At 47.1% G+C, this 21,797-nt stretch overlaps 5 protein-coding genes across 5 annotated transcripts; 4 read left to right on the top strand and 1 right to left on the bottom strand.

The window, feature by feature from the left end:
- The first annotated feature begins 1,529 nt into the window (after positions 1–1,529).
- GGS25DRAFT_474257 (uncharacterized protein) lies at positions 1,530–3,649 on the top strand. Its single transcript, XM_049259609.1, has 5 exons — positions 1,530–2,212; positions 2,266–2,285; positions 2,355–2,465; positions 2,520–2,905; positions 2,968–3,649. The coding sequence occupies exons 1-5, from the start codon at positions 1,984–1,986 to the stop codon at positions 3,428–3,430; spliced, it is 1,209 nt and encodes a 402-aa protein (XP_049119763.1). The 5' UTR covers positions 1,530–1,983; the 3' UTR covers positions 3,431–3,649.
- Positions 3,650–4,366: 717 nt separating this feature from the next.
- GGS25DRAFT_110132 (putative multidrug resistance protein fnx1) lies at positions 4,367–6,740 on the top strand. The gene is made up of 8 exons (XM_049256035.1): positions 4,367–4,593; positions 4,659–4,787; positions 4,843–4,966; positions 5,096–5,302; positions 5,356–5,703; positions 5,780–6,147; positions 6,205–6,549; positions 6,628–6,740. Exons 1-7 carry the CDS (start codon positions 4,509–4,511, stop codon positions 6,510–6,512), a joined length of 1,569 nt encoding a protein of 522 aa, XP_049119762.1. The 5' UTR covers positions 4,367–4,508; the 3' UTR covers positions 6,513–6,549; positions 6,628–6,740.
- Positions 6,741–6,787: 47 nt separating this feature from the next.
- Positions 6,788–7,980, bottom strand: GGS25DRAFT_474250 (serine hydrolase FSH). The gene is made up of 3 exons (XM_049259608.1): positions 7,637–7,980; positions 7,563–7,581; positions 6,788–7,504 (listed from the first exon to the last, which is right to left on the bottom strand). Exons 1-3 carry the CDS (start codon positions 7,676–7,678, stop codon positions 6,891–6,893), a joined length of 675 nt encoding a protein of 224 aa, XP_049119761.1. The 5' UTR covers positions 7,679–7,980; the 3' UTR covers positions 6,788–6,890.
- A 176-nt stretch (positions 7,981–8,156) lies between these two features.
- GGS25DRAFT_474249 (putative polyketide synthase) lies at positions 8,157–17,494 on the top strand. Its single transcript, XM_049259607.1, has 14 exons — positions 8,157–8,546; positions 8,656–8,800; positions 8,882–9,150; positions 9,221–9,651; positions 9,717–9,873; positions 9,931–10,552; positions 10,608–11,800; positions 11,858–13,519; positions 13,582–13,643; positions 13,706–13,794; positions 13,846–15,614; positions 15,679–15,999; positions 16,048–17,137; positions 17,260–17,494. The coding sequence occupies exons 1-13, from the start codon at positions 8,298–8,300 to the stop codon at positions 16,888–16,890; spliced, it is 7,812 nt and encodes a 2,603-aa protein (XP_049119760.1). The 5' UTR covers positions 8,157–8,297; the 3' UTR covers positions 16,891–17,137; positions 17,260–17,494.
- A 367-nt stretch (positions 17,495–17,861) lies between these two features.
- GGS25DRAFT_474242 (cytochrome P450) lies at positions 17,862–20,267 on the top strand. The gene is made up of 6 exons (XM_049259606.1): positions 17,862–18,070; positions 18,127–18,277; positions 18,337–18,396; positions 18,455–19,066; positions 19,156–19,475; positions 19,610–20,267. Exons 1-6 carry the CDS (start codon positions 18,002–18,004, stop codon positions 19,961–19,963), a joined length of 1,566 nt encoding a protein of 521 aa, XP_049119759.1. The 5' UTR covers positions 17,862–18,001; the 3' UTR covers positions 19,964–20,267.
- Positions 20,268–21,797: the final 1,530 nt, after the last annotated feature.

Genomic DNA, 21,797 nt, shown 5'->3' with positions numbered 1-21,797 from the left:
ATGATGTAATTTTCAATTTCATCAACTGTCAACGTACAAATAGAAGACCTCCAGAGCTTCAGGAATTAGCTTTCTAGTTGACGCTAACGTTGATCTCGATAAGTGTGATAAGCTGCTGCATGCCTCCCCTGAGATACCCCTTGAGCCGCTTTTCTCCCTGGAAAGTAGCATCTGGAGCAGCGCCAGCCTGTACATGTAGTGCTAGTGACTCCGCAAAGAAACCTTTAGTCAGTTGGATAATCTATCCATCTATAGCGGCGGTAGGAGTGGCGAATACAACTTGGCGCAAGAGACTAAGAGGCGGCAGTGATATTGGGAATGGCTTCATGGTGTCCATCAGGAAGGGTACCAAAACTGATATGGGTGGAGCACTATAAGCTAGGTACCCGCAATACTATACTATACCTGTCCTAGTGCCCATACTATCCACCCCTTGTCTCATCCTTGTCGGCTGTTAACAAATCTGCCACCCGCCCCCCTTTTTTCTCACCACCTGTCGTATTGTTTCATACGACCTAACTATAGGTTAGTCAATTACAAGCCACCTCCGTACAAGATGGGTGACTGAGGTGCAAATGCTGAGTGAGAAAAAGCAATAGAACAGTCATGGCAGCCTTAGGCCTTCCAAGAAACGAGTCCAAAGAGCCTTATTCAAGATCTTCTCGATTGCCCTCATGTACGCAGCCTTCACCTTGTCCGCGGTTTCATTATTTTCAATCCTTAGAATACAACATGACGCACCCCACTCTAAACAGAATCGCGCTAGAAGAGGGCAGTTCACTCATGTAGGTAGATAATCTTCAATGCTACTCAATAACTACTCATCTAGGTTAGGTAAATATGGTATATTCATCTATGTTGTGCAAGGTAGCTACGTTGAGAATTCCTTCCACCGGTCTACCGAAGACGTGGAGGCAACGAAAGTGGAGGACTCTCGAGATCCTCCCGGTGTATAGACGGCATAACCGGAGCTAAAATACGTATAGTCTCGAACTCCATAGGTACGTGTTGGTGCATATTATATTCATCTTGGCGTTTACTTGTACCTAGGAGGCCACCAATCATATGAACCCAAATGGTTGGTGTCTGCGTATCATCGAAGAACCTGCCCACGCGTGTAGAGCCTCATGGTACAATGAATTAAGTGTAAAACGAGTGCCGGGTGCCTATAACTAGGTACGTACCTAGGTACCTTCCAGTATAGGGTGTGCACATGTACAGCACTGCTTACCTGATGCAATTATTGATTTCTTCATCGACGGCATGATCTCGGCTCATTTCTGACATACCAACAGCACAGCAACTGTTGGTGGTAAGTCTTTGCGGTTGACACCCGTCTATTCTTTTTTTAGCAAAATATTTCCTTATAGGTAAACCAATTGTTGTTCATCACTGCAGCCACTTTCATATCATAGATAGGTACCTTCCTAGCCTAAGCTAACGCCTTCTCACTCTGATTCCAATCTTCAAGGACATCTGGGGAGCCATGGGTTACTAAATTCGATATATGGACACTATACGTTTTCCGATAACTCTGACATGATTTATGTTTATATTTATTATGTCGTGAGATCCTGTGATAAGCGCCTAGATCAAGTTATGCGATATATTCGAGGTCCTAATGTGAGGTGTTCAGTTGCGGCCACATTATGCAGTTGGGACTACTAGAAATCCAGCACTGCAACGTCATGCCACCTCTACATTCATGCTCATGCCCTTCTCTGATTTGATCTTTGATGCACTCCCTCTCTACCGTATAAGCTGTAGATCTTTCCATGAAATCGTAGCCAATTGCAATGTCTCGCCTCCTCCCGTATGCTCAGGTAACAAACTTGAGGACTGACTATACCTAGAGTGTTAAGTTAACCTTGGCTCACTTCGCGATCAAAATATCTGGAATCGTGGCTCGAGCCGATATAATCCTATCTTTTCCCTCTAGCCCTCATATTCCGCTCAACTTCCCATACATTCACTGAGCTGGAGATGTCTGAGTTAGACTTTTCGAACTTATCACCCAGCGATCTCGAACAAGCTCTTGATGGATCTGCCATTAACCCACCACCCGGTGTTGTTCCTGATTTCGAGCACCCCCCGAATAAGAACACTGTAGCTCTATTTTCGCTCCTCATCTGTCTGACTGCATCGACATTATCACTTGCCATTAGGACCTATGTCAGGTTTATCAAGCTCAAGCAAAGACATATTGGAGATTGTACGTAACATATGCCAATAGCTTTTATCGTCACGCTAATCAGTTACCAACAGATTTGATAATCGTGGCATACGTAGGTCTAGATCCTTCTACAGTAAGGAACATTCCTATTGTATGACAAGTCGTTAACATGAGACCACAGATTCTCTATCTGCTGGTAATACAGGGTTCCCTACGACGTGTTAGCGACGCAGGAGGTTTATTCGTACACGAATGGAATATGCGTGGAAGAGATATGAGCCCATACCTCATAGTATGTCTTTAACCCCCCGTACTCCTTTACAGGCTGTCATCCTAACAGTTCCAGATTATATTTCTGGGTATGTGTTTCTGGGTAGGAACAATGATGCTCATCAAATCGTCCATCCTCATCGAATGGATACGAATTTTCGCTCCAACGAACAGACAAACCTTCTTTCCTATGAGCTGCAAGATCTTACTCGTATTTAATATCGGCTTCTACGTTTCGATTTTCGTTGCATTGAATTTGACTTGCTTTCCATATCGAAGGATATGGGATAAGACGGTTCCCGGAACCTGCATCGACATCAAGATAGTCAACCTTGTGGCTATTGTCATCAACTTTTTACTCAATATTGCTATTCTGATATTACCGCAAAGAATTATCTGGAAGCTCCACATGTCAACCAGCAAAAAAATCGGTATTTCTGCCGTCTTTGCTGTAGGTATCTTGTAGGTTCGGCCTAACAGAGTCTCGTGAAGAAAGCTATGCTAACGAAGACATGTGTATATAGCGCCTGTGTTGCTGCGGGGGGTCTACTACAGGCCATCTCTGGGTGGATATTGTCGGAAGATATGAGCTATCATTATTCAGGAGTTGCACTCTGGGCCATTGCTGAATCCACTTGTGGTATCTTGATTTTCTGTGTCCCGGCTGCTCCCAGCGCTTTCCGTGACTGGCAAACTCCAAGGTGGTTCCTCAGACTTAAATCATGGGTAGAATCATCTATGAAGAACAGGAGACGCTCCATGAGGCGTGATCAAAGGCCATGGCCTCGTACGACCCTGGCTTCGATGAAGCCTCACGAATACGAATCTATCAACGAGGCACATCCAATCGTCCTCCAGGAAATGAGTTCTATGCGACCGACCGATCAACAGTACGGAATTATCTGCACGACAGACATTTTAATCACGGAAAGCTACGACAGAAGAGATCAACCTAATAATGGATATCCATGGAATTCCGGCAATTGAAGGCTCCGGAGGCAACAAACGAAAAGGGCTTATGGTGGCGCTTGTAGGATGGGGGTAACGAGACACGATCGGTAGGCTGAATCTATGTACCTATAGCTGAGATTTGATGATCTCAGCCTCGTTATTGTATACATCTGTATATGCTTAGGTATCCTACTAGATAGATATCAAAATAGCCTCGACTATATTCGTAGAAAGTGCATCTACCTTGAATAATTGACCAAATCCGTGAACGTAGATGCAATATACGCCGGTGTGGATGTAAAATAGGGGTTAGATTACTAAATGTGGATCTCCACACCACCTCCGAGGATACCTACCTCTTATGCTATTCGTTGATGTTATATTGCCTTGGAAAGAGAACGGGGACCGGGGTCGGGCTGGTATTAGATGTATGTTGGTTGCTGTATCACACGTTATAATCTACAAATCACGATCTCTCACTCATGAAACCCCCAATACGACGGTTGGTTACAAAAGAGAAAAATAAGCATCAAGTGCATCACGCTTAAGCAGGCTGTGCTGCAAATCATTTTTAGCAGGTCGCAATTGGATCATAGAGTATTGTGTTGAGTAGTATGTATAATACTCAGATTCTAACTTGGGAATCTATAGGCGGCTATTTTACCGTGCTCATTCCGATCCCTTCCCGATCCCTTACATGGCGTATCGTGTGCTATTTCAGTCATATGCCAGACTGCCAGTGCCACAGACCATGATACAGTTAACCGCACACTGCCTAGCTCGTATTGAATTGCCCGATATGGGCACCCAACAACCAACATGTTTATGAGAATTGACAAGCCTACATACCTAGGGATGCGCCAGCTTTCTTTCAGTTGTTCTTAGTGTCTTTGGCGGGGCATCCTCTTACTTTTTTATCCTACCAACTCCCACAAACTCGAACAATAATCTTACCCAGGCATTCCACTTTTTACCTACTTATGCTATACTGTATAAGCCCTGATCTAGCAGATTTCTCTCAACACCAGCAATATGAGTTCAAGCCATCTATCAATCGAGGCAAACCCTAAATTTGCGATGGAAGACTGGAGCGAAATACCTCACGCCGACGAGAATGGCCATCCCATCCAAAAGCTTGACAAGGCGGACCAAGAGTACCACTACCTCACCGGATGGAGAGTGCACGTTATCATGGCAGCGTAAGGTTACCGAATACACTCCTAGATAGTTGCAAGGCACAGCTAACAAGTAGGACATAGTTTAGGGTTAGCTTTGTTCCTTGTAAACCTCGAACTCACCATCATCGGCACCGCCCTCGTATCTATTACCAACGACCTGAATGACTTCGTTCGAGCTAGCTGGGTGGTGACCGCATACTTGATTACATATACCTGTAAGAATACTCGTTCCTTCAACAGTAAAGTTCGATTGCTTAACGAAACCCCTAGCTGGCCTAGTTATTTGGGCGAAAGTGAGCGATCTTGTAGGCCGCAAGCCGGCGTACATCGTTTCTCTTCTCATGTTCAGCGCGTTTGCTGGAGGCTGTGGGGCTTCCCAAACCATGGTCCAACTGTCAGTGCATTCTCTTCCCTTTGATGGAATATGCCCCGCCTTCTTGTTATTGATAATACCTTACTGTCTCCCGACTCGTAATCATGATGAAGGAAATGGTTTGGGTTCCGGTTACTGATGATTTTATAGGATTGTATGTCGCGCTTTTCAGGGTCTCGGCGCAGCAGGAGTATACGCTGTTGCTGTCGTGATGCTGTATGAACTGAAGCCACCTAACAAGCTACCGCAAATGACGGCTATGTCAGCTGGTCTGGCGGCGCTTGGCAACGCCCTGGGCCCTATCTTCGGGGGTGTAATATCCCAGGGAACCACCTGGAGATGGGTCTTTCTACTCAAGTAGGCTTAGGTATATTGTTCTGTCGTACTTCAATTGACTAACAACACTCAAGTGTTCCCTCTGGCGCCATCGCCGCTATCGTGGTCTTCTTAGTAGTCCCCAACGAATACCCTTATCAAGGGCTCGAAAGGCCAAGAGCACGGCTTGGGTTCAAGGCTCTAGATTTCACTGGAGCGTTTTTGATGCTTACGGCATTGGCGCTGATTATTAGTGGGTTCGAGCAAGCCGCGGTATTGCTATCCTGGACGTCTGCCACTGCCATCGTACCTATTTGTGTTTCTGTTGTAGTATGGGCAGCATTTTTCGCTAGTCAGTGGTACGCCTCTCGCCCGCGAAGTTTGGTAGAGCCAGTGTTTCCTTGGAGATTCTGCCAAAACCGCGAGATCGTCGGTTTGCTGGTGTAAGTTATACCATCTACTTAGATGCCTATCCGGTATCCTGGCCCGTATGATCTATTGCTGACACGAGTTCCGAAGAAATTCCTTTATGACGGGTTCGGTCAGCATAACCTGTATTATTCAACTCCCTATACGCTACCAGACAACAGTCGGCTCTAGTCCTTTACAGGCTGGCGTCAGGCTACTGCCGTTTGTACTATGTGGGCCACTGGGAGTGACTTTGACGGCCATCCTCTCCAAGAATCGACGCGTTCCCCCTTTGTACGTAGGGATCGTTGGGATATTACTTCAGATGATTGGACTTATCTTCATCTCCCAAGGCCCTCCGAGCAATCCAGATTGGTCTCCACTCTACGGGGTTGAGGTGTTGGCTGGTTTGGGTATGGGAATAAGTATAGGGGTAGTTACTCTACTTACCCCCTACATTGCGGAAAAGAGAGACCTAGGTAAGCATTGGCACCGCCGACCATTTGAAGAAACAACGCCTTGCTAACCAATCATAGCGGTCGCATCAGCAGCAGGAACGCAATTCCGATTCCTCGGAAGTGCTTTTGTGGTATCCATTGTGACTGCGGTGGGCAATGGATGGATCAGGGATGAACTTTCCGGCCTATTGACCCCCTCGCAAATCTCACAGATCTTTCGGTCAACGGCGTCGATCGACCAGCTTCCAGAAAGTGTGCAAACTGTAGTGAGGAGTGTGTTTGTGAATGGCTTTAACCTTCAGATGCATATAGTTCTGGGGTTTGCTGTTGCCTCGTTTCTAAGCATAGCGTTGATGTGGCGAAGGATTCAAATCAGGGTAGATTGAACTTGCTGGTGTTGTTGGGAATCCCAATCTTACCTAGGTTAGCTTTAGTATACATCAGTCCATCCAGAATCTTGGGAGATCTATGATAGTATTGACCTAACCTAGCTGGTACTAGGTGCCCCATGTAGGTGGGCAGCGATCTGAGAGTGAGTGTTGGTGCACAGGGGAAATGTTGCATGGGTCACTAGTCCCACTTAGACTTAGCTCCATATCAGCGAGCTGCCTTAAATTGACACTTCGGCAGCCGCCAGCGTAGTTAGAAATAGATTACCTAACCTTAGTAAGCTTTCTTCCTCCTCTTTTGCCAGTGACAGGAAACAAGCACATGAAACCCAACAAAGATTAAAAATACATTCAAGGTTGTCGACCTATCTAAGCCTATGCCCAGCAGGAATCGGTGTCGTTCGCTAAGGAGATAACCCTACGGATGATTTGGACAATGTACCTGACAGCGCCATTCATTCTAGCCCCTGGGATCTCATGACCGCCTGGATGGATGTAGATGTGCCTTGTGTCTGATGCACATAAACCACTAAGATCAGACGCTTTTCTCGAAGAGATATCTCCCCGACCCCATATATGTGCTGTGGGGATACGGATCAGGTTTCCATCCACCCTTGGTGTCAAGGCGCGCAAGAAACCTTTCCGCAGCAAATCAGGATCATATGCTCCTGAAGCGGAAAGAAACACAGCGCCCTTGAAGGGTAATGGAAGGTCCGGACTCTGTCTTGATTTCCATATAATATAGGTCGCCGCAATCATAGCTCCTTGAGAAAACGCCAACACCATATCAAACGGGCCTTCCACGGCGAGGTAATTATCTAGATTGACGAGTGTCGAGGCACAACTATCGATGCTCATAGTATCGATGTACGAGAAGAATTTGTCGTTTAAGGGTACTGTCCCCTCTAACTCGGGGGCTAATCTGGCCGGTATTGTGCCTTCGACAAACTCGAATGTGTGCTGGTCCCCTAATTCATAGCGGATGGCGGCTTCAGAGTCAGTAAATTAGCTGGGGGCGGCTTATACTCAAACATCCAAGGAACTCACCCGTTTGTGTCTCAAATATCTAGTTTTTGGTCAGTGAGCATGGTATATGTTAATTGATAAGGTCACTTGCTTACCCCAGAGTTGGTCCCAGAGCCATGCAAGCATAAGAAGCGCATCCTGATAGTATTCCTGATGATAATAGCGTATCTTCGTATAGATGGGCATACATAGGAGAGAAGTATCGTAGAAAACTGCACATGTAGAAGCTAGAATGATTTGCAAACGTGCTTCAAACCTACAGAACATGAGATGCTGTACCATCCGAATAGAGACCGATGGCCGAGAGCCTGCTTGATATTGGAATGCATTATGTACACCTACGACATAGGTACCTAGGTATTCGGCTGAGTTGCTTACTAGGCATGTTATGTGGCTTCATCTGTCTCTACATACATATGTATGTAGCTACCATTCGTTGATACACGGGCGGTTGCATACCTAGGTAAGTACCTATGCAAGAGATATATTAGGTATATTGGTGTTTGAGTCAGCTGCTAAAGATTCCTTGCCGCGGATGCAACCCTGTTGAAGATTACTTACCGCGGATGCAACCCCACGGCCATGATTAAGTATAAGCCTGGTGTGAAACTAATAAGCATGCCCAGGTGGCTTGACGGTGACCTCAATATCTCTCTCCTCCCTTAGTTTTGATGTGATACATTCCAACTTCTATTGATGCAATCATGCTTCCCGCGCACCAGGCAGCATAGATCTTAACTCAGACATAACCTCAAGATGGCGTCGCATTCTTTCGATAACACTAGGTATACACCAAGACCTAACAATATACCGTCGAGTTCGGTCAGCAGTTGCAGAGATGGCGATATTGCCATTATTGGCTTCTCCTTGCTTTTCCCACAAGCTGACTCCACAGAAAGCTTTTGGGACATTCTGGTCTCTGGTAGATGTGTAGCTTCTGAGTTTCCCCATGATAGGTTCTGTAACATCAAGCACCATGAGAATGGTAACGATCATATTAGGACTGTACGTCATCTGTCTACCCTACAGCCTTAAATTCCATGGTGGTGGTCTCAAGCTGCACATTGCATGCTGTAACCTGCAAACCATTCTTGGCATTCTAACTATCGTACAGATTCGCCCTCAGAGGGCCTCTTTCCTGCACAGGGATATTCGTGCGTTCGATGCTCGATTCTTCGGAATGACTCCAGAGGAGTCAACAGGAACCGATCCGCAACAAAGGATCCTACTTGAGACTACCTATCACGCTCTTGAGAATGGTAAGGTGACATCTTTTGGGGTTTATTGTCTCCGTATCCATGATACCCTTTTGTGCCGTATAGCCTTGCTGACGTCCTAAGCCGGAATCCCTGTGGAGAGCCTTAGCGGCTCGGACACGGCCGTGTTTACTGGCTGCTTCACCGCTGACTACACCTTGAATTCCGCAAAAGACCCAGAGTATTTACCGAAATATGCAGCTACCGGCATGGCTAGTAGCATGCTATCCAACCGGATCAGCACCTTCTTTGGCTTAACGGGCCCAAGCATGACAGTTGACACGGCCTGCTCAAGCAGCCTAGTTGCCTTGGACTTAGCATGTCAGTCCATCAGGAATGGCCAATCAAAAATAGTTCGTTATTCCAACACTTTTAACGTCAACGTTTGTAATTGGGCCACTAACCATCATTGATGCATTCTAGGCTATCGTGGCCGGCTGTAACCTCTTATTAGCACCGGACCTATTCATGAGCCTTTCAAGCCTTGGCTTCCTTTCGCCAGACGGCATCTGCCATAGCTTTGACGCCCAAGCAAACGGTTATGGCCGAGGAGAAGGCTTTGGTGTTATAATAATAAAAGATGTCGATTTGGCTATCCAAGATAATGATACGATGCGTGCGGTCATCAGGGCCACAGGCACCAATCAGAATGGCCGTACGAACCTTGCACAGCCAAGCAAGGAGATGCAAAAGCAGCTCATAGAGAACACGTATTGTAAAGCTGGCCTCGATCTGTCCCAAACCCGATATTTCGAAGCTCATGGCACCGGAACAGCGACGGGCGATCCGTTAGAAGCAATGGCAATTGGTGATACGTTTCGTCCTAGAAGAAACCCAAATGACCCATTAGTAATGTAAGAGGACCCATACGCGTCTGTACGTATTACGATTCTCACTGCTGATACTGATAACACGTTAGAGGCGCTCTTAAGGCTAATATCGGTCACCTCGAAGGGGCGGCGGGGATCGCCGGCGTAATAAAGACGATTCTGGTGTTGGAAAGGGGGGTTATACCTCCCATTGCTGGACTTGATAACCTGAACGAGAGCGTTGATGCAGACTTTCTCAATCTCAAGGTACATTATATTTCCCCGATTCTCTTGATTGCCTTGGTATTTATACATTCGTTATAGTTTCCCAAGACCCCAATGTCGTGGCCACGCCCAGGGCTACGTCGTGCCAGTATAAACAGCTTCGGATTTGGGGGAACAAACGCCCATGTAGTCCTAGACGATGCTTTCCATTACCTAGAAGCTCACGGATTGGTTGGAAATCATCTCACGACCGTACCTTGCAAACCAGAGCTAGAAACTTGCGGACCGACTTACAGACCAGTTAGCAGTACTACTAACATCTTCGATGAGAGACCGATGCTCTTTGTCTGGTCCGCGACCGACCAACGGGCTACATTGAGTATGCTGGAATCTTATCAGAAGCGTCTTGGTATGATCGTGGATCAAAGTACTCAGGAGGACCTGAGAGCGTTAGCGCACACTCTTGCCAAAAGACGCAGCCTCCTACCCTGGAGAGCTTTTGCGGTCGCAGATTCTATCCCTCATCTTATTAGGCAGTTGCAAACTGCGCCAACGCCCATTCTATCCCTTCCCAAAAGGAGAGCAGCATTTGTCTTTACAGGACAGGGGGCGCAATGGGCCGGTATGGGTAAAGAGTTGATCTCGTATCCTATCTTTCGAGAGTCCCTCCAAGAGGCGGACAAGTTTCTTCAAACTGTTCATTCGAATTGGAAAGCGACCGGTAAGAGTCTCAATGCATTTGTAGTTGGTCAAATTCTAACCTGCGAACCTATCAGATATCCTATTTCAGAGAGACGGATGTACGGCAAACATTAATGAACCTCGATATGCGCAACCCCTCTGCACAATTCTACAAGTCGCACTGGTAGATCTGTTGGGGTCATTCGGCTTCCACCCTACTGTTTGTGTTGGTCATTCCAGTGGAGAAATTGCAGCCGCATACTCAGTCGGAGCCATCTCTCGTCAATCTGCTTGGAAAATTGCCTATCACCGCGGCGTTCTGTCTAGTGAGCTTGCAGAGTCTCCGGCAGAAGACCACAGTTATGCGGGTGCCATGATGGCTGTTGGGACATCTGAAACCACCCTGCTCCCGTATCTCGACGACATTCATAGAAGTATGGGACAGGGTGTAGTCTCTATAGCATGTTTCAACAGCCCAAATAGCGTGACTCTTGCCGGTGATAGGTCGGGCATTCAGCATATTCAATCCAACTTGGAAAGGGACGGAATATTCTGTCGGATATTGAATGTGCCAGTCGCCTATCATAGCCAATACATGACTAGTATCGCTTCAGAATATAGGCGACTTATCGGCTGCATTGAAGAAGGGAAAGCATTACCGTATTATGCTAACATGGTATCCTCAGTGACAGGAGACCTTATCTCGGTAGACGAACTTCGGAAACCAGAGTACTGGGTAACGAACATGGTTTCGCCGGTAACCTTCAGCGATGCAATCCAACGATTGTATCATGACTCTGCTAGGCAATTGAACAAAAAGCTAGACTTGAGCCATCGCGGCATTCTCAAAATATCCGATATAGTTGAAATAGGTCCACATCGCACTCTACAGGGCGCAATCCGGGATATAGGCAGGTCAGCTGCCGCCCAGAGTCCAAAAATCTCATACTTCTCTACATTGGTGAGGGGGAAATCAGCCAATAGCACCCTGCTTGAGTTGGCAGGAAACCTCCATTGCATCGGCTTCGATGTTGACTTAGCATCTGTCAACTCCACGGGCGGGATGATACATGACCTACATCAGCAAATAGCCACACTCCCGGAGTACCCCTTTGACCATTCGCAGCAATACTGGAGCGAGTCACGTATTTCCAAGAGTATGAGACTTCCGCCGTATCCTAGACACGAACTCTTGGGAACCCCAGTAGCGGATTGGAATCCATTGGAGCCGTGTTGGCGGAATTCTATCAAAGCCTCTGCGTCGGCTGAATGGTTTGAAGGTCATCAGGTATTGTTCAAGAATCCATTGTTGCTCTGCAAAGCCATATGCTGAACCAAATGACAGATAAACGGAGAAATACTGTATCCTGCAGCAGGTATGGTCGTAATGGCAATCGAAGCTATTACCCAAGTATCTAAGGGTCATGCCATTGCGAGATACGAACTAAGGGATGTTCATTTCCGTTCGACTCTCCCGATACCTCAGAACGATAATGCCGTGGAACTACAGTTTCGACTCAAACTTTCCGAAGATGCTTCTGATAAATCAGGATCCTGGGCCTCATTTTCTCTATTTTCCTGTAAAACTAGTTTTGTGGAAATATGTCGAGGAGCTATCAAAGTCGCACTCGCTAGCAGCGACTCGACCATCAACGATATAGAGCGTGGCCAACAAATTAACTATATTAATGATCTCATCGCTTCTGTCAAAGTGTCGCATGAGATCGAGCTACACTCGGAAGACTTTTATGCGGCTTTCCGCAGGAATGGGTACCAGTATGGCACATTTTTCCAAGGAGTCCAGCACTCACTAAGAGACGCTTGCGACCAAGCAACAGCGGACGTCCTAGTACGAAGTCCTTTGCTTGACACTCTTGCTGAAGACTTATCCGTAATACACCCCTCCACTCTGGACAGTATTCTCCAGCTAGCTGTTGCGAGAGACCCCCAGGGGAGCGGAAACGATACAGTTGCAACATGGTTACCAACTTATATTACCAGACTATCCATTTCAGTTCCCAACTCGAAGCGTATTGAACAAGGGGATATCATACACGCCTATACCAAACGACGTAACATGAGCAGTCGTCAAATAAACTCCATTATATACGCCATAGATGGACAACAAAGTGGATGGGTCTTGGAGGCAGAAGGCATCGAGGCCACTCTCGTTACAGACAGCGTACAAACAAATGATCCGCCAGCTCATCCCTTTCAAGCAAGAAGGCTATGCTATGATCTCATCTACAGGCCCGACCTTGACCTCATTGATCCTGAATTGTGGTCAAGATGGATGCAAGAGAGTAGACAAAGCAATCTCAGGACACTTGGTTTCTACCATAGGCTAAAATTGTTTGTACTGGCGTCGATAACTAGAGTGTTGAGTCAATTTGGTCAATATTCCATCCCTGAAAGCAAACAACATCTCATAAGACATCATGATTGGATTCAAAGGAAGGTTTCTTCAGCCATGAAGCGGCCACCACTCGGCATACCTCAGGATTGGATGAGGTTCACCGACTATCTCTTGTTCCAAAAGCTGAGAATATACCTCGAAATGCATAGCCGTCTTGGCGAGGCATATGTCAACTTTGACCGGCACCTCGTGAACATACTCAGGGGGGCGGAAGATGCCGAGCAAGTGCTCAGCCGAGAGACTATCATCCGGGAGTATTCCACGTTGTTTTCTGATAGTAACCACCCGTTGTATCAGTATATTGATGCCATCGCACACAAGGACCCAAATATGAAGATGATCGGAGTAGGAACTCATATTGGTTCAGTCGCAAAAGCCATTCTACGGGTACTAACACGACAGACATCTAACGGACCATTTTGCCGATTCTCACATTTCGATATTGGAAGCTCATCCAAATCAGAAGCAGAAACGATCGCCGCCGAGATTGGCACATTACCAAAAACTCAAATTCAATGCTTCAATCTCGAGGAGGAGCCAGCTGCACAGGGATATGAAGAATATTCTTATGACTTGGTCGTCGCCGTGAATGTACGTCTAGAGGATTCTGACTGGCCTCGGCCCGGATTATGCTGATAGCTCAAACCAAACAGGTTCCTCACTCTCCATGCCCATTGCGTAACTCATTAAGAACGCTGAGAAAACTTCTACGAGAGTGAGTGAGACACCAGACTGATACTCCAACGTATATGTTGTAACGCTAACTGAATTGTGTAGTGGTGGGAAGTTGATTATTATTGACTTCTCCAACCCAGACTCATTGGTTGGCCATTCAATATTCGGGTTCTTTCCCGAATGGTGGGAAGGTAAGCTCAACTCTCAAGTTATAAAAGGCGCAGGACTAAAGCCCAAAGTAGACGAGCAACTACTGAAGCAGCATGGACATTATACGGTAGAAGCTCATTGGTCTCAACAGCTAAAAGGGGCTGGGTTTACTGGTGTTGATCTCAACATCCACAACTTCGAACCAGTAGAGGACCAATTCCCAAGTGTCTTCATATCCTCCACTGCCAGTGCTCTAGGGACCCCTGGAAAATACGAGCTCGATACGAAAAAGTCTGTGCTGATCATTAGTGGCTTCAATACGCCATCAGGATCACCACTAGTAAAGTTGGTTTCTGCGGCGCTACGAGACATCTGCACCGCAGATACTTTCGTGGCCAGCTTCGACGTTATACCTGCACTTCAGGATTTCGAGTCGGAAATAATTATCATCGTTCAGGATGGGAAGTGGCTATCACTCCAACACATGGACCCCCAACAATACGCACTGTTTCACCAAATCGTCAGCAGATGCAAATATGTCATGTGGCTATCGGAAATACAGCCCACAGTAGATGAGGTTCCTGCGATAAACTTGGTTCACGGCCTAGCCCGCACTCTACGTATGGAAAACCAGGGGCGCATCTTTGCAACGGTCGGGGCCGACACCTCCCAAGTCGCCGTTCTGCCCCTGAATATTGAGCGATCTCTCCACAACTTTCTTCGTGGTGTTGATACTGGGTCCTATGAGCCTGAGTTGGTTCAGATTGGTGAACTACTTCATATTCCTCGTGTTTACGAGAACGATGAATTGAACCAGAAGGTCCATGAACTCTCGCACAAGGCGCTTGAAAGGCGCCGCTGCTTCGGGGAGCAGAACCTTCAACTAAGAGTGCGACAACCTGGCCTATTGGACACGCTATACTTCGAGGAAGTCCCAGACTATGGCCCTCTTGCTAGTGATGAAATTGAAATTGAAGTAAAGGCGATAGGTATCAACTTCAAAGACTGTCTGGTGGCCTTGGGACGTGTTTCCGAAGATTCAATTGGATGTGAGTGTGCCGGTACAGTTCTCAAGGCGGGCTCCGAATGCCATTTACAACCAGATGATCACGTTCTCGCATGTGCTCCGCATACATTCCGAGGTCGTCTTCGATGCCGAGAGATATTGGCGACGAAGATCCCACAGGGGATGACGTTCGTCGATGCCAGTGCACTGGCAGCAAATTTCACCACTGCATATCATTCGCTTGTTATGGTTGCGAGGATTGCTCCTGGAGAGTCAGTCCTCATCCACTCTGGTGCTGGCGGAACAGGCCAAGCCGCAATTCAGATAGCCAAGTTGTACGGCGCTCGAGTGTTTACGACGGTAGGCTCTTTGAAGAAAAAGCAGCTGCTAAACGAACTGTATGATATTCCCCTGGACCACATCCTCAATAGCCGGGACCTCTCGTTCGCCGCTGGTGTCAAACGTCTCACGCAGAATAGGGGGGTTGACGTTGTCCTCAACTCCTTAGCTGGCGATGCCCTAATTTATTCATGGGAATGTGTCGCTCCTTTCGGAAGATTCATTGAAATCGGAAAAAAGGATATATTCTCTCACAACAGGCTCCCGATGTACCAATTTGCTCGCAATGTTTCCTTCAGTGCTGTAGATATAGCGGCTATGATGCTAGAGAGACCAGAGTTCGTACGGGATTCTTTAAGATCTGTTATTGATCTTTTCAACAGCAAGCTCTTACGCTCGCCATCGCCAGTGAAGTCATTTGCTATATCGCAAGTGGAATCTGCCTTCCGTCACCTACAAAGCGGTAATAGCTTCGGGAAAGTAGTCGTTGAGGTTAACCCAAACGAGACTGTCTCTGTAAGTAATCATTCAACTCTTCGATTACTAAAACTCCTATTGAATTCATCTCATACTATATTAGGCTGTAGTTAAGCATACATCGAAGTGGCAGTTCAGCTCAAATGAGACATTCGTAATTGCGGGTGGCCTTGGTGGACAAGGTCGAAGCATCTCGAAGTGGATGGTTTCAAAGGGTGCTCGAAGTCTTGTCTTGCTTTCTCGCTCGGGACCAAAGGACAAGGAATCGATATCTTTTATACAGGGACTGAAGCGAAAGGGGGTGGATGTCTATAGCCCCAAGTGCGACATCGCCGATGCTGCCTCCTTAGATGCATCATTGAGTTATTGCAAACAGAGCATGCCACCTATCAAGGGCTGTATTCAAGCGGCAATGGATATAAAGGTAACAACTATTTCTATCTACCGTGGACCCTGCGCTTACATTGCTTAGGACTCCATCTTCCAGAACATGAGCTATGAATCTTGGACTGCATCATTGAAGCCGAAGATACTTGGCTCATGGAACCTACATCAACAACTTCCACGAGATTTGGATTTCTTCATCATGTTCTCGTCAGTATCTGGTATAATTGGTTCGCAAGGGCAGGCAAATTATGCCGTGGGCAATACGTTCCAGGATGGACTATGTGAATATCGACTGATCCATGGAGAGAAGGCCACATCTCTCAACCTTGGTATATTAACCGACGATGGATACGTTGCGCAGAATCAAGAAGCACTGATCCGCTTTTCTAAAATCAAGAACATCTCAACCATGGCCGAGAGTGAAGTTATTTCGATGCTCGAACATTTCTGCAACAAATCTCTTCCGGTCGATTCTAAGCACCGTCAAACTGTTCTAGGCCTCGAAGTGCCGGCTGATATAATCAATCGGGGTATGGAGCCAGCGGCTTGGACGCATGAACCAATGTTCGCCAACCTTCATCAGATGGCCGCGTCAACTGCCGGTGCTAACAATGTTGATCCCGTAAGGAACACTGGCCCGAGCTTGGCTGATCAGATTAACGCCTCGCAGTCGTCAGTCGTGGCATCGGGCATTTTGGCAAATGCCCTAGCAAACAAGCTCAGCGCAATTATTTCTGTCCCTCGAGAAGATATTAATCTTAACCAAGCCTTGCACGCATATGGGGTCGACTCCCTCATTGCCGTGGAACTGAGAAATTGGTTCGCCAAGGCGCTCAAAGTCGATATCACTGTCTTCGAAATCCTGAGTGGTGCTACGGCTACGATGCTTGGCCAAGCAGCAGCAGAAAAACTACGACAATGGGATTGATTGAAGTACGCCGTAGACACAGAAGGGCTTGTTGCCTCGACACTGACCACCGAATATTCAGTAGTGGCACATATAGATCCAAAGAGGTTCGAGATATGGCAGACCGACAGGTAGTGATCGCATATCAGGCGATGATGAGCCCCCAGTGGTGAAGTTTGATATTTTAGGAAGAGGACTTTCGGTCATAAGCATATTGAGCTAGTCCCATATCTTGTATACTAGAGCTTATCACGTCCCCATACCCTCACTATACAGACGTTAAACAATGCAACAACAGCAGCAACGGAGACACCCGCAGGAACTGGTTAAAGAAACAAGCAGCCATGTGCCCCTGAGTAGGTAATAACGTGGTAGATAAAAATAACCTACGAGGCTCATTCACAATCTATCAGATGTATTACCCGGCATAAGAGTGGGGCTGGAGTATCTCATAATTGATCGGTTCCAAGGTTATCATGAACACTGTTTCTAAAACAGTGCTTCCTTACATTTTCAGATAACTCTGTGTAGACGTTCTGGAGATTCTGGAGATTACATAATTTCGGTGGCAAATACTACAATACGAAGTGGAAGCATTTATACCTAGGCCAGTATATGATACCCCTTTAACATGTAGCAGTTTAAGGGGGGCGACTGATAGGAATACTACAATTAATCCGTGGTGTTAAGTTCGTATCCTCCTCATTACCTAAGTGGCCACGCAACTTGCGGCGCATTGTGATCAGTTCACAGATCGATCTAACGATGGAATAGGCCCAATTGAGGTAGCAACATCACAAAAGTGCATTAACATATCCCTTGGCAAGCTATAAACGGAGATTTTAATTGGGTAAATGGAGACTCACTAGAACGAAATGTTGCGCTGAACTGCAAACAAGATGGCTTCACATCACCAACATGCAGATATGCATGTAATAGATCTCTGTTAAGGAGGATTCTACAATGATACCCTATAGAGCAATCGGAGGTTCATACAGAAGTAGAAAATGACTATAAATCGTAGCCTTTTGCTGAACTTCCTTCACTTTGTCCGCAGTAGAGATCTTTTGATCAGTCCAATACCTAGTACGGATCTGTGATATCTAACTGTTGAGCAGTAGTTATTTACACCATGATATTGGAGTCTTTCAACGCCCGCGATGCCGTTTTCACGTGCACACCCTACATTATCATCAGCATTGTAAAACATCTCCAATGGCCACTAAGAAAGAGTGTTGAAGTTGACTGTGTACAAAGATATTCCTGACGTTGGGTTATGAGCTACTCTTTCACCCCCTGAATCGATACCCCGGGCCTCTTATCGCCAGATTCACGAATGGCTATGCGGTATTTTACTCACTGAAACGATCTTTTCACTTGGTTACCTTGAAAGAGCATATCAAGTATGGTAAGCAGCGACCTATCCTAGAAGAGCTCTTCTGAAAACACAATGTTGACATATCCTAGGACCGGTCTTTAGACAAGGTCCAAATAAGCTACTCTTCAACACTACAACAGCTTACAAAGGTATAAGCTCAAAGTCTACCTACCACTTGGATACCCATCTACTGACTTAGTAATGAAGATATATACTCCAACGATAAAGTCACGAAGCCAGTGATATATCTCTCCAACCAAGCCACTCCTGGCTCCTACAATATTTGGACTGCTATAGAAAAAACAGCACATCGCCAGAGACGGAGGCTCGTAGGTTCTGTCGTGAACGATCGCTCCATGCGAATCTTCGAGCCCACCATCAACGAGCAGGTTGACATCTTCATCAAGCAGATAGCCTTGAATATGGAGAGGCCCCTGGACCTGAAGGACCGGATTAACTATCTAAGCATGGACATCATCGGGCTTCTATCGTTTGGATTCGATCTGCGCTCGCAGACCCAGGAGAAGTACCGGTACTTCTCAGATGACATGCCCGATGCCAACAGCCGCTTGAACATCTACATGCAAGTCCCGGCAATCGCCAAGTATCGCCTGTTCGTCCCCCTAGACATGCTTTGGCACAAGGCACAGGAGAAGATGTACGGCCTCATCGAGTTCATGATCAAAAGCCGCATGGCCAAAGCTCAAAACGCAAAGTACGATCTTTACTCCGTGATCTCCGACGCGCTCACCACCGAGGAAGGCGAAGGCCTCCGAGTCAACGATCTCTGGATGGAGGCCATCTTTTTCATTGTTGCTGGTTCGTCTCCTGTCACACACTCCTGCGGTGTTTTTTTCGCCCGTTATTTCCATTCGCTAATCTCCAATTTTTTTTTTTTATCTCGGTAGGAGGGGACACGATATCTACCGCTATAGCGGCGACCTTTTTCTACGTGGCGCGGCACCGGGAATGCTACAAGAAGCTAGCAGAGGAGATACGGTCTACGTTCAGCAGCGCAGACGACATCTGCGGCAGCAAGCTGACGGGCTGCCGTTATCTCCGAGCATGCATCGACGAGGCGATGCGCATGTCTCCACCCATACCTTCGACTCTCTGGCGGCAGCTCGCCCCGGAACACGAGGGGAAGGATGCGCTGGTCGTTGACGGGCACGTAATTCCCACAGGGACTTACGTTGGTGTGAACATTTACGCCCTCCACCACAATGAGGTGAGTACCTAACCACCTACCCAACCTCGGTTCCGCGCCTCCAGAACTGGAACACAGGCGACGCTTGATCAGAGGCGCGGTTCTCGAGTACTATAACTTGGTGGTGGTTAACTAACTCGCGCTCTCAAATGCAGGACTACTTCCCAGACCCCTTTGTCTACAAGCCGGAGCGTTGGCTAGAGCCCAACGGCGAAGAGGGCGCACCGGGTTCGAGGAAGACGATGAACGATGCCTTTGTGCCGTTCTCCAACGGACAGCGCGGATGCGCCGGGAAGCCCATGGCTTACCTGGAGACGAATCTCGCCATCGCGAAGGCCTTGTGGTATTTCGATTTCCAGCCCGCGCCGGGCGAGCTGGGTGACGTTGGGTTGAGTGACAAGGGCGAGTTCCGACTCCACGGGGTCTTCGTCTCGACTCATGATGGGCCTTGGCTGACTTTCAGTCCTCGCGACACTTTGTACGCGGATTTTCCTGATTTGAAGCATTGAGGGTTGGGGTGATGTAATGTAATGGGTACTATTTTCACTATGGCGTTTTGCTGGGTGTTTGGTGGCGGGCAGGTGGCCATGTGATGCCCCTTTTCGCAGCATTTCCGACCTCTATAACTAGGTCCCTAGGTGCCTAATGCCTAATCTATACCAAAGTTAGCTAAGGATCTCCGGGGGCAACACTTGAGAAAGCTTTTATGACCAGCTTGATAGGCATTAGTTAGGCTTATTTCGCCTCCTTCATACCTAGGGTAGGCCGGCAAATGATAGCACGCTTCAATTACATGTCGATCGTTTCTTTTGAACCAACTTCTTCCTAGATTTCCTTTACACTAGACGGTTTGCTCACCGGGAAGTAACACGTGACGCTCTGCACTGATCACCCTATGCTCACATGCGCATGGCACAAAGTGAGCAGTCACATTATGACACAAAACACGGAAAGCTGGCCGAGCTCGGATATAACAAGTCGCATTTAGATCGTCTCCCACGTTAATACCTCCGTGTATACCTACACTAGATACCTATGTAATCACTCCAGGCAGTGGTAGCCGAGGTATTGCTATTTCGACTTCTCGGGATACGTAGCGGGACTTACCTAGGTAGACGTCAATGTTGACACGGACCCTCGTAGTAAACTAGGACTTTTCGTAGGCTGTTAACTTATCGGGGCTCTTCTAGGTATGGGCTAAATCGAACGCCAAAACTTTTGTTAGATACCTACCTAGTATTTAGTTATGTAGGCTAGATCTAGAACGTTTTCACAGCCCAGAGTGCGCGAGCATACATACCCGTTCTGCGTCGGGGTCACGTAGGCACCCTCGGTGCGCGCCCACCCACATCCAGATCCAGCGATCTATAAGCCACTGCAGTCTGCAGGAAGTCCTACCAAGGATGTACCTAGGTACATCCCAAGTTTATCGTACATAGGTAATACCGATGGGGTCTTATAATTCGGAGTCCGAGGTTCAGATTGGAGGATTCCCCAGGGTGGCCCGCATTGAAATGTTGCTCCTTTACGTCAATACGACTGATGATCTGTATGCGGTTTCGAAACATTCTAGATAATAGATCAATCTGCTAATGCCTAGGTATACACTACTCTCTTCAACATTGAATGCTGTACAGCCTCACCGACATGATCAATTACCAAGATGTCATCATGTTGCGGCTGATATGCTCCAGCGGCTCGACCCGTACACTGCCCCCCGCCGTGTGGCAAATTAGCTGGAGAGGGTGGCTGCATATTGACGACTTAATACATAGTACGTTGCGATCGGGGTTGACCGCCTAGAGATGATCTTCGTCCTACGGCGATAGGTCTGTATGTTGTGCTGCTTGCATGGAGCTAGCGATAAAGAACACCCATAGTTCAGTATCTGCTGTGTGCAAATAGGTGGCAGGTTGGGGGCCACATGCGGATGGGTAGCAACATTGAAAGCATTGCATTATCTAAGCCTGCGTACGTAGATCGACATCGGAAAGCGACTGCAATGGAATTAGATATGAGCAAGTTTTTGAGAGTCTTTTCATGCACTTAGGTAGTGAATATGACCATGTTTTGTGATCCCAGGGCTCAAAGCAAAAAAGGATCTTTAGTGAAGTCGGATTCCGTCCGATCGGAATCTTCTAATCTTCTAGCGACTCACGCCGGCGGACGGGTAGCTATCTTGTGGATAATAGTGTAGGCAGGCACTGGGCAGTGTTTTATTTTACTATCCAATGGATGTATGTAAGCTGGTCTCTCTGTTAGCTGTTGGCTACTAGTTATGTTATTGGTACATCTATAATTGGACACAGCCACGAGCCTGACCCCAGCAACTCAGCCTCACCA

This window comes from Hypoxylon fragiforme (genome assembly GCF_022984875.1).
Source record: "Hypoxylon fragiforme strain CBS 206.31 chromosome Unknown GGS25scaffold_2, whole genome shotgun sequence".
NCBI classification, from domain to species: Eukaryota; Fungi; Ascomycota; class Sordariomycetes; order Xylariales; family Hypoxylaceae; genus Hypoxylon; species Hypoxylon fragiforme.
Note: the sequence above shows the minus strand (reverse complement) of the source record. Positions and strands in the feature narration are given on the sequence as shown.